The sequence below is a fragment of the Semicossyphus pulcher genome, unplaced genomic scaffold, assembly GCF_022749685.1.
Source record: "Semicossyphus pulcher isolate SPU_LCO1_2020_fin unplaced genomic scaffold, fSemPul1.0.p SCAF_12, whole genome shotgun sequence".
NCBI classification, from domain to species: domain Eukaryota; kingdom Metazoa; phylum Chordata; class Actinopteri; order Labriformes; family Labridae; genus Semicossyphus; species Semicossyphus pulcher.
In genome coordinates, this window is record NW_027211626.1 from 26,866,929 (window position 1) to 26,879,291 (window position 12,363).

General features: G+C 41.9%; 1 protein-coding gene across 1 annotated transcript in view; it reads right to left on the bottom strand.

Annotated features, from left to right (window-relative positions):
- Positions 1–12,363, bottom strand: part of dntt (deoxynucleotidyltransferase, terminal) — a 108,475-nt gene that overhangs the window by 75,807 nt on the left and 20,305 nt on the right. Inside the window, exon 4 of the mRNA XM_069659129.1 lies at positions 4,093–4,263. Coding sequence (XP_069515230.1) covers positions 4,093–4,263 — 171 coding nt within the window. The remainder of the gene's footprint in view (positions 1–4,092; positions 4,264–12,363) is intronic.

Here is a 12,363-nt window from a genome sequence, read left to right on the forward strand (position 1 = left end):
AGCTTAAGTATTTCACATGATTGTACATGTCCAAGCACTAATACTGGACCTCCATTAATCGGACTCATTGCTTGCTGAAGCAATCTACTGGGCAATTCCAGAGCTGTTTCAACCAAGTACCATTTACACAGGGAAATATGTAAAAATAAAGCCATGGATTTAAAATGTAGGACTTCCCCTTTAAGTTTGGATGAAATCCAGTATCAATGAACCAGAGAAGCTAAGATCCACGCTGTGAGTACAGAGCAGTTTAAAGCAGCTTCACTGCTCAACGATGCATCCACCCGTCCACCTCTGCTTTTCAAGCCTCCAGCCAAGGCCAACCTCAAACACACGGATAATGCTCCAACACACTCGCTGCTCCAGGGGAGACACACTTCTTCACATGCACATCGCTCTCTCTCTCTCTCTCACACACAGAAACACATACTGACTATTCATCCCTGACTCTGCCTCAGTGCTCGCTGACTTTCATGTAAGTAGGTTTCTCTCTCTTCCCCTCTCTGGATGTTCAGTCAGCAGCCGTCGCTTCAGTCGCTGCTGACTGAGTGTCACTCCGATGTTCACAGGCACATCAAGCGTTTTGTTTTTAGCCTGTTTGGTTTCACTTTGTTTTCGTGTCATGTCATTTTCTTGTTTTGAGCCGAGATCTGTTTTTAAAGAGACAAGCTAGTGAAAGAAAAGAGCTCACCGCCGGGCGTACGTCTGAATCATGTAAGAGGAACAGGGAGAGGTCATTCAGAGCCAGTCTAATTCAGTCTCCTGGGACATTTATGTTACTTTGTTTAATGAATCTGCCTCGTCGCTGACAGATGTGACAGATTTTGAAACCTGCTCAGAGACCTGCCGTGTGTGTGTGTTTGGTTTAATGTGTCAGAGTTGGACTGCAGAGCTCACCTTGTTCCCCTGCAGGGACTCGCCGTTCTCTCCTGGCAAACATTTCTCCACACTTTCTGACAACTCGCCGTTATTTCTGCTCTGAGCTCGACTGCAGGTGAGAGGATGATTGCCAAGTGACCCAATGAGACGTATTTTCTCAGAGACGAGATAAATGTGCGTGATGCCTGTCAGTGTGTGTGCTCGTGTGTGTGCTGAGGTTTTGTTAGCGTGTCTGTCTACAACCAGAAAACTATTTTTGATATCTTTCTGGAAGATTGAACACAACATTGTATTTTTTTAACCTTTGAAATCTCACAGCAAATATGTTCTGCAGATGAAATTCCAGCACGGTGTCAGCTCCAGAGAGCGGGCTGGTATTGTTAAGAGAAGAAAGATTCAGCTACATTCTTCTTGACAGGAAGCTAAAACAATCTGAACAAAACCGGAGCAACTCTCCACCAGGAGAGTAAAACACTGCTCATAAAGTGAAGAAAGTTTGTATCCTGCTCTCTCTGAGGATTGTGGCGCTTTTTAATCTCTCATGGTATCAAGTTTACTGCCTGATTCTAGCAAATAATGATGGTGATGATAATAATAATCATCAGAATAAGTGCTCTTTAAAGTCAGATAATTATTAATAGAAAAGCAGAAAACCGATGCTAAAGGATATGTGAAACAAACAATGAGTTTGTACGAATTTGCACAAAACATTGTCATATCATATGAACGCTTGTATGAGGATATGGGCATATGTAAAAATATGTAAACAGTGGACAAACACGATATTAAAAAGTTTTGAAAAAATCCAAAAGTTATGTTACAATGTTACAATTTCATTCAGCAGACGTTTTTGTCCAAAGCGACGTTCATCTGAGAGTTAATACAACACAAGCAACGATCAGGACAGGAGGGAACAAAGTCATTAAGAGCCAACAAGCAGCTTCAAGTGTGATCGGACACTGGTGCTGACAGGCGTGACACCTGACACCTGACAGGTGTATAGGGTGTTTGTTTTTTTTAGATAATAATAATATCAACATCATCAGCAACATCAACAAGATCAGTATAGGTGTCGTCATCATCATGAAAATCCTAGTCAGCATTGACTACATCCTCGATGTCATCATCATCAATAGCATCAATATCATTAAGGTCAGAGGTGTTCACAAAGAGCTGGGTCTTTAGCTTCTTCTAAAAGGTGAAAGGGACTCTGCAGACCAAATGGAGTTTGGTAGCTCGTTCCACCACCGGGGGACGACTGAGGAGAAGAGTCTAGTTAGAGACTTAGGGCCCTGTTGTGATGGGAGCACCAGGCGCCTTACATTGGCAGAGCGTAGTGAGCGGGACGGAGTGTAGACCTGGATGAGGGCGTTCAGGTAGGCAGGAGACGTTTTTGTTGCTGTTTTGTAAGCGAGCAACAGGGTTTGAATTTGATGTGAGCGACGACTGGGAGCCAGTGGAGGGATATGAGCGGTGGAGGGATATGAGCAGTGGAGGGAAATGGAGTTGTGCAACATATAGCAAAAATTAGCAGCATGACCTGAACCATCAAATTATTTCCAGAAATGAAATAACAAATTGCCTCATATTTGATCATCAGGCGTTTCTATTTTGCAATTTACTGATTACATGAAGTGTTTTTACACAAATTAAAGTACACACAACATTTTTTTTACCGAAAAGTACCTTATACATGTCATATAACCACCTACAAAAACTCCTTAAACTCTGGTCATTCTTTAAATTCTCTCTTGAGCGTCTTCAAACTTAAAAACAAACATTTGTTTTATATTTTACAATGTTTTTTGTGAAGATCAATTTGCAAAAGAAAACTAGAAGCAAGAGAGAATTACTCCTCCATTATTGTGATACAACAGGTTGCGTCTGACACATCACACTGTACGTTGTGAACATCTCAGTTTACACTCTAACTATGGCCAATTATCATTTACACCTTAAATTAGTTTACTGAAACAATCAAAAGCTCTACAGAAGCATAAAGTGTATATAGTGAATTTTCTTTTTGGAGATCAATAAAGGTTTTGTTATTGTTATTGTTAAAGTGCTAAAATATAAACGTTGATAAATTTACAGATACATCATTTTAAATACCTGCTGTGTCTGATCTGATAAACACATTTTCTACATGATTTTACAATAAAATACGTTTTTGAAAAAGTTTGCTCGTGAAATGTTTCAATCCTGTAAATATTCCTCTTGAAGTTTCAGTAACAGTTTCCATGTTTCTCCTTCCTGAACTTTGACAAAATTAGTAAAAATATCCATAAAAACATTGTGTGGGTCTCAGACCGACGACCTCCAAAGGTCTCGATCACACACTCGATCACACTAATGATGTAGACTTCTCAGAAAGGTGTGTATCATACCTAATACACTTGGTTGTATAGGGTTATGCAATATATCAAAATATTAGCTACATTTGGGAGAAGGTCACATTAAAATGAACAATAATCAGCAAAAAAATAAGATTTACAAGAATTGAATTCCAGAAAAACTGATTTTAAGGAGAGGACATGGCAGATACAATTCAACCAAGACCATGAACCCCTCAAAAGCACACTGATAAAACAAGTTTTAAAAGGGATTTAATAGAGGATTAGGAGGTAATGATTGTTATCTCCTCAGGATGGGTTCAGAGAGTGAGGGCTCAAACAGAGACGGTCCAGTCACCCTGCATTGTGAAAGTGCCAGCAGAGCGTCGACTGGTGACCTCTGGATGTGTTACAAATATGTATACAGCAACAATTAATCATCACTTAAGGAGGTCTGTTTACGCTGGATTACATCAGTTCTGTCTGTGTTGTTGTATGATTGGTTTTTAGAGTTTTAGCTCATTCATCACATCACGTACGCTCAGCATTATGCTGACTATTCTCCAGTGCATTATCCAGTTCTCCCTTTAAGGCATTGCCTTATTTATTGTTTGGACACTCACTCGCAGACATTCCAACTTTTTCTGTTTAAAATATGTGAGCGTTCACTCGCTGTGCCATCAGGAAATCACATCCACAGGACAAAAAAGTAGAAACCACAGACATCATGCAGAATTTAGTTTGTTTGTGCCAGAAAAGTTTGTGTTCCTTTCCATTTATTATTGTTGCCCAAGGTAGATTTATGACAATAGTTAATACATGATGGATTGCTTTTCAGCCGGACTCTGAGTGAACTCTGCGTTCACACTCTGGGTCTTACCTTCATCACTGCCTTGGTGCTCTCCCCCAGGCAGGGCAGGTCCTGAGTGGCCCCCAGGCTCTGCACCGCCCAGGGCAGACTCTTCAGGACGGATGCAGCTCTCCTGAAGGCCAGACATGGACCCTCGATCTCGTTCATTTCATAGCTCTCTGCCAGCACCTCAAAAGCATCCTGCGGGGAGAAGCAGACGAGGACAGCTGAAGGAGAACAATATCTTAAATTCTTTAAATGAAGAAAGAGAAGAGGAAACCCTGGAAAGAAAGCGAGCAGGGATGTGTGAGGTGTGCATCCACATGTGAGACGCACTGACCCATACAGGAACCAGCTCTGTCCCTGTCACTGTCACCGTACAGGAGGACGTGCTGCATGTCGGTTTCCTCCTGGATGGCCGCACAGAGACATAAGAGGCCGGTGAACACCAGACAGGATCCTGTCATTTTCCCCTGAGGGGGGCAGCCGTGACTTCCCCTCACAGAGGCAACATGTTCAAACAGGCTGCAGAACATTTTACAGAATGAATGAATCTAGAAATACAGAGAGCTCGCCACTCCTTCATATTCTAAAGTTGTTTATTTAAAGCTGCATTGATTAATACTTTATACTGATAATGAACCAGCTGATGACCCGACAGTCACCTGCAGCTCTGAGGAGCGTTTCAGTGTCTCTCAGATCTTTGTTTTACTTTCACAGCACACAACTTTAGTGTCATGATTAGAGCTCAACTGATGTATTCGTTGAAATTATTGGGCTGATATTGGCCAATCACAGATACATCAGTACCAGCAAATATGTGGTTAAACAAATCATTTCTATTAAAGAAGAAAAATGCAGTGAACGATGCTTAGGGCTATTTTGAAGTGGTCTTCAAAATACAGAGTTTTCCGATCCTCTCAGATGTGCTGCACATGTAGCAGAGCATCACAGCTGTACCTGCAAACAGAGCCTTTATTTATATTTGTTTGTGATCATCAGTTTACAGAGTCACGCTGATTTCTACTCCTTGTTACTTTACTGTTGGCTGCAACCGCCACAGGACTTCCTGCAGTTTTTTAAAACTGCTTAAACTGACTGTTGAAATATTCTCAAACTGACCACCTTAGCGTTATATTGGAATATGTGTGCTGTAATATAAATAAAAATACTTAACTATACAATAGCCCAAACCATGATCTCTTCCTCATCCGTGATTGTTTCTGAAAATTAAATGACCAGATCACGGTTTGAGCAAAAATAATAACTTTGTATTAGTTTCACGGGGTTACAGGGGGGTCACAGGGGGGTCACAGGGGGGTCACAGGGGTCTCCCAGGTGAAAGAGAAACAGCTTCTATATGACAGTAACAGAGCGAATTGAAGCATGCACCGCTACATTCTGCACAACCATGCCCATGTGGTTTAAATACTGTATTTTTAGGGCGTTTAAGTGATGACAAAGTTGCCTGACTCTTCAGCTCTCTCTCTCAGTGACTCCTCCTGCACCGGTAGAAATAAGCCCGTTCATGAGTTTGGGAGGAGAGGCTTTTGCATTTTTTCACTTGGACACTTTTTTGAAAATCAAGCATAATCTTCTTTACCCCAGCTCAAGTAAGTCATGTCCCCAGCCATAGTCACATCATATAGTGTACATATGAAGAACTTTGTAACTAAAGTTACATAAAAACCCAAACCATGAAACTTTGCGACACTTAACCTCACTGTGAGTGTGCCAGATGTTAGTGCAGTAAGTCTTTCACAGGTACTTTCCAGCAGTCACACGTGTCATTTAAAGTTATTGACAATGAATCATATTCTGTCTTTTAGGTACAGGTTGTCCAGGACTGATGGGCGAAAACATGAAGTTATGTTCACAAACACGAAGGGCCCTATTTACACGGCGGAAGGCGCACAGTCTAAAGCGCAAGGCGCTCAGTGATTCAGGGCGTGTCTGACAGACTTTGGCAAGATACACGGTGCACAATCTGGGCGCAAACCGAGGCGCAAAGAGGTTGGCTTAAGTCCCTGGATTATTCATAGGTGTGTTTTCAGCATAACTTGATTCGAATCAATCAGAGTGTCAGCTGTCATTCCCGTTAAGAGCCAGGTGCACCTGCAGGCAGGCATGTTGCTATTTACACAGCAGATCCAGCGATCCCACTGCCCAACAGAAACGAAAATGAAAAGAGGCATGCTGTGTACATTTACGCACCAGGCACAGCATGAATGATTTAAGTCTCTAAACATACAGGATCTTATGTTTAATACAGTTCTGTGTGCTGACCATCAAAGAAAGGTCGGCTTTAAATGTTTATTTACTCCTTGTTGCTGCTGGATCACATGGCTGTATTCTCGTGCGTAATGGAGACTGGACAGTGTATTAATATCTGTGGGCACAACTGTCGGTGCCACAGGTAGTTATGCTTGAGGATTGGAATAAATTTACCTCCTAGTTGTGTGTGTGAGTATGTGTCTGTTTTTTGCCTGTATTAGAGAGAGCGTGCATCAGAATGAGCGCACATTATGGAGAGCTTTGTGTCGGTAACAAACCAAAAGCAGCATCATGATTTAAGGAGACGAGGAAAACAAAAGCTAGCCGTCTGCCCCTTAAACAACGTTTTTTCACTGTATCTACAAACACACTGCTATTTCCTTCGGAGTCAAAGCGCTGCGATGTATGTCCATAATGCGCCCTCTAAATAGTAAAGAGAGATTGCACCATAGACTTTAGAATTTAGACCAGGTTTTTGTTGGTCTATGGCGCAGTCGCTTTCTGCATCCTCAAGATAGCAACGCGTCACTTGTTTGCCTAACCACACCGCGCCAGGTGGAAGATAGCAATGACACTTACGCTGCCACTTTGTGCTGGGTGTACGATAGGGCCGAAGCCCATTTCTAGATATCGTAGAAGATATTGTCTATTAAAAAAAATTTATATGGGTTGTTTTTGCGGAGAGAAAAAACCTTCATAAACAAACTTCCCTGCGACACTTTGTGATGTTGGCACGCAGCTGAACACTTGGCACCGTGTTCGGCTGGACCGCCTCTCTGTGCTGCTGCTTTAGTGATGAGCTGCTGATGTGGAACCGAGACGAGGAAAACATGTCACCACAGGAGAGCCGGATCATCAGTACAGCCTTTCATTAGCCTAACAGGTAATATTCTGAGCTATGACAAAACATTTCAAATGAGTCTGCTGTCTGAATGTCTGTGAGACCGAGTGGGCTGGTGCAGCGAGGAATGAAGAGCTGCAGATGTTTCTTCTTTATGCCTGATAAAAAGAGAGCTCCATTATTTATAAGGTGGCGCTTTCCGGAAAACTTTTAATTGAAGCAAGAAGGTGCATTCCTCTGAAAGAAAGTGTTTAAAAGACATACGAAATGGTCAGAAAGACTGCATTACTGTACAGCATGGAAACACTCTCAGTACTGTTTGTGTGACTCCATATTAAATTGGTGTAAAACGATTTGATTCAATGATCACATCGCACTCTTTGTAGAAGCACAGGACACAAAATGCAGCAGAAAAGTCCTCGGAGTATTCTTCTTGCCAAAACCCCCACACATTTTGAGTTATAAGGGAAATGTGATAATTGCATTCCTTTTTTCTCCCTATAAAGTGTGAATTCTGTGTTATTACACTAAATGTCTCCAACAAATTATTTCCCAACCCACAAATTGTATTTTTATCTTTAAAGAAGAAGACTAAAAACTTCCATATGTCTTCAAACCCTCAGCCTTCTTTCCACTTTGTACTGACACAAAATTTTACACATATTAAAGTTGGGATGTGTGCTTCTAATCCAACACACCTAATCTCAAATTCAGCGTACACCTCCTCACAGTCCACATCCTGTCTGCTTGGTGAGTAGGCTGAAAGAGGGTGCAGAGAGCAGGTGATAAATAATGAAAGAAGCTTGAGAGAGAAACTCTGCACTTCTGACTGTGGAAAGGTGTGAAGGGCAGTTGTTTCAGACGCTGTTTAACCTGCTCATAAGAACTTCTGTGGGAGTATACCGATGTGTCAATAATTTATTTTCTTTTATTCATGGTTTAGTGCACCCACTTCTAAAAAGTCAGACATATTCCCCCCTTCATGATGCGTGGGAAATCCAAACACTGTTGACACTAACAAACTCGGATAGTTGGTAATTATCAAATTAAAAATTAAGGTAAAGAAGGTAAATCTGTGTTAGTAGGCTACATAACATTTTACACCAGTGTTGGGTAACGTTACTTTTAGCAATAACTCATTACTGCGTTACCTCGTGAGTAAAGTCACTCCCCTTTGTGACGCGTTCCACATGTGTGTTATATTGTCAGGAAGACGTGTAGCCTGCTGTACGTCTACCTTTGAATGTATCGACTCTACCGTCATTGCATGGCCTCATTTACGGCCCATAATCTGTAACTCTGCAGCCTAATAACAGGAATGACAAACGCAGTATAACCTTCAGTGAACTGGACAGAGGCATACAGTATTAGGCACAGTTGTTTCCATGGCAACAATACAACACAGGCTCTTAGTCCCACCAGTGTTGTGGAGCTGTGTTTAGCTGCAGATGCTTCTTCACATTTGAAGTCGAGCTCTTCACAGCTGACGAACACTTCTCCTCCAGACACAGCTTACATTTCACCGTCATGTTGTTCTCGTCACTTTCACCCAAACATTCAGAATAATGTGAATATTTCCACAAAGTAAACGCTGTCCTCTCTGTGTTTACTTGAATTGCAGAACTAGAGTGTTATGTTACTCGTTACAACTAAAAAGTAATCAGAGTACTCTCACAGATTACTCTATGATGCATTAAACCCAACACTGCTTTAGAGACAAGTACACATTAACAGTGCAGTACTGTGGCTGATCACGTGCAGAGTACACACTGATTAAAGACTGTGTTTACGTTAAACAATGTCTGATTCTCATCGGGGTCGACGTACAAGCGACCCTTTCATGCAACAGAGATTAATTTAATTCGATGTTATGAACCAAAATACTGCTAAATGAACCTTTATGGGAACAACCCACCCAGTGTGGAGGATCTTCTTTTAAACTTTAAATAGCACAGAGAGCTTAATAACTCATGACAGAGGCTCAGCTCTTCATTTTATGCTAACTCTAGCATGCTGCTACTCTGCCCTTTATGTAATGCATAAATCAGTTATGTTTAAGAAGACAATAGAGAACACCACACAGCTGAACGAACCAGTCTGCCAGAAAGGGACAAAGCCCTACAGGGACTACAGCTGAGGAACACTTAATCCAGGACCCGGACTCGATGCAGCTCAGTGTGACTCGAGCTGTGGACCGACTCGGCCTGTTTACGCCTCAGCTTTCTCTCCTCCAGCCAACCCGTGCTCTGAGGTCAGTGCACCACCCGCAGTCCTGTGCAGACACGCAGCCTCAGGTCAGTGAGCAGCAGACATCTAGTCCAGCTCACCCAGGAGACGCACTGACCCGTTTACTACAGCACATGGAGAGGGAACTACTCTTTATATCCCAGCACACACACACACACACACACACACACACAGACACACACACACAAAGACAGGAAGACACAGCATGGCTCTGTTCACAGCATGAGACAAATCGGAGAAGCAGGCCTGTAATTGGACAGGTGATAGGGCAGGCTTGTGTTCAGTGAGCAGGTTGTGTTACAACTAGTTTGTCTAGATGTGTTTTTATGTTATTTATTTATTTGTTGTTTTACTGTTTTTGGGTTCCCGGTTCCTGAATTAAAATAAGTAAAGGGTGGATTGGGGCTGGGTGATATGGCAAAAAGTATGACCCAATATCATTTTTTCTATACTGTTTAAGACTTAAGCATCACACAAAATATCAATATCAATATTTATCATGATATATCAGTTTGAGGAGTATCCTTACAATAAAGGAAAATTAAAGTTACAAGATGGTTTAGCTTTAGAGTTAAACTCTAGATTTGGTCACCTCTGGATCAAAAACAATAAGGGAGCAACGGCCAAAATGCAGAACTCGAAGCTTAAAAAGGGAAGTCTAAATCCATGGCTTATGTCACAGTGGCTACTTCCACTTGCTGTTAATTTCTATTTACAGATTCTACTTAAATGTAGAATTTGATTGTTCTCCATAAATGTAGAATCTGTGGGCACACAACTGGATTTAAGTTCAGGTAATATTGACCAATCGCGTATCAGCAGGCTGCAGCGTATGCAGGAAAAACAGTCCGTGTGGAGAGCAAAAGCAGGCGGAACGTAATCCTCCATAATGACACCCCGGCTCCCATCAGCATGATCTGACAACGATTTAGCTTCTTATTAATCTCTATAAACCAGAGACGTGGACTTGAGACTTGGTGACTTGGACTTGAGTCGACTCGAGTCACTGTTTTGATGACTTGCGACTTGACAAAAAATAAATGACTTGAGACTCGACTTGACTTGAGGCACGATGACTCGGATGACTTGTGTGTGTTCATTAGTTTGAATGTTGTTAAATAAAAAATTCAATGTTGTCAAGTTTCTGTCTAACTATCAGGTATGTACGAAGCGCAAGCTGGGAATCATGATTGGACGACTCAAAAGGTCCCCTGTATGTGATTGTCATGATTGGATGACTGGCTGTCAGTCAAACTCCTCACTATGGCAACATGCAAAATCAAAGCCCCCAAAGAGAAGCCTCATCAGTCGTACTCATTACTACTCAATACTGTCTCAGAGCAGACCATCATCATGGCTGCGTCTGTGCCAAGATAATACAGATACAATTCACTGTCATACTTTTTGAACAGGTTATATAAATTGGACAATAATATCATTATTAGACGGGCTGCTAACAACTTGTGTTTTCTCTTTATAAAGGCCGGATACTACAGGTAAGAGTGCTGGATCTTGGGTGGAAAAAAAGTAACTTGACTCTGGACTTGACTTGCCTTAGCTAAGGACTCGACTTGACTTGCCCAAGATAAAATGACTCGAGACTTACTTGAGACTTGAGCAAAGATGACCTGGTCACAACACTCCTATAAACAGACATCTGCAGTAAGTTCAGCTAACAATCTTTTTTAGATCTAAAACTCAACTTGAGATAAATTCCCTTGACGTTGTGTCACAAAAGTCGTTCAGCGTTAAGATTTACAGACTTCCTTGAATGCATCAGAAATGATGGACCCCACCTCTGTCAACAAGCTTCATGTTGACTTGTTCCTAATCTGCATCATGATGTTGTTACTTCAGCAAACTGAAGAGCCGTTAATTAAAGTCAATCACAAGAAAATCTGTTTCTGTTTGGGCTTCATCCCGCTGAAGTAAGCCAGAGTGCAGCCTCTGTGTAACTTACTGTTTACAGGGAAACTGAGACTCAGCACAAACAGATGAACGGGCGCTCCTCCAGGGGATGGAACGAACCAAGAGATGACAGCGTTTATTTTGCAGACACATCTGGAGGGAGAATCTCACTTCACTTTGATCTGAACACACGGTCGCTTCTCAAGCTGCTAACTGGTCTGTAAACAATGCAGCGCACAGAGAAGGAAGTCTTGACTGGAAGTCCTTATTGCTAAATGCTGGCTACACCGGACACGCCCGACATGTTCACTGTGGCTCCCAGAGGCAGTATCGTCGTCAGACAGCCGATGAGTTCCAAGATTGACTTGTACAAAGACAGCACCAACAGAGAAAAGATATATCTGTTTTGCAAGATCTTCCAAAAATGTGTTGCTAAAGGCAGCTCTCACATAAAGGTAATTTTCCCCTGATTTGTCTGTCTGAAAAACACAATTTAAGTTGTTTAAGTTTAATGTTTGGAAGATATGTTGCTTGTGTGAAAAGGGTCCAATAATTAGTTTTTTGACTGTGGGGCAAAAGAATCAGTCATATTCTGTTCTCAGGTCTCAGGACCTGCAGCTTGTATGCTAAAGGACCAGGCCGTGGAGAAAGTCATGTGACATATAATACACAAAATGGCTCTATATGATCATGATATCAACTGTTATTGTACATCAACCTTGTTGCGCTGCCCCAAGTGGCCCAAACATACTTATTTCAGCTTAAACTACAAGGAGCCAATTCTCCACATTATGTTTTGCTTTACATCAGACATTTTCTTTGTAGGAGCGTTTGACATAATTGCATAATTTCTTCTTTCAAAATCACACTCATGCAGAACATCCAATTACAAATATCTCACCTGTATAAACTAGATTCAGACCTCACACACAGACACACACTCTCCACAGTCTGTCAGCTGTCATGTCGTCGGAGCAGCTGCATGCAGTCAGCGCCGGGGGCTCAAAAACCCACCCTGTATATGCCTTCAT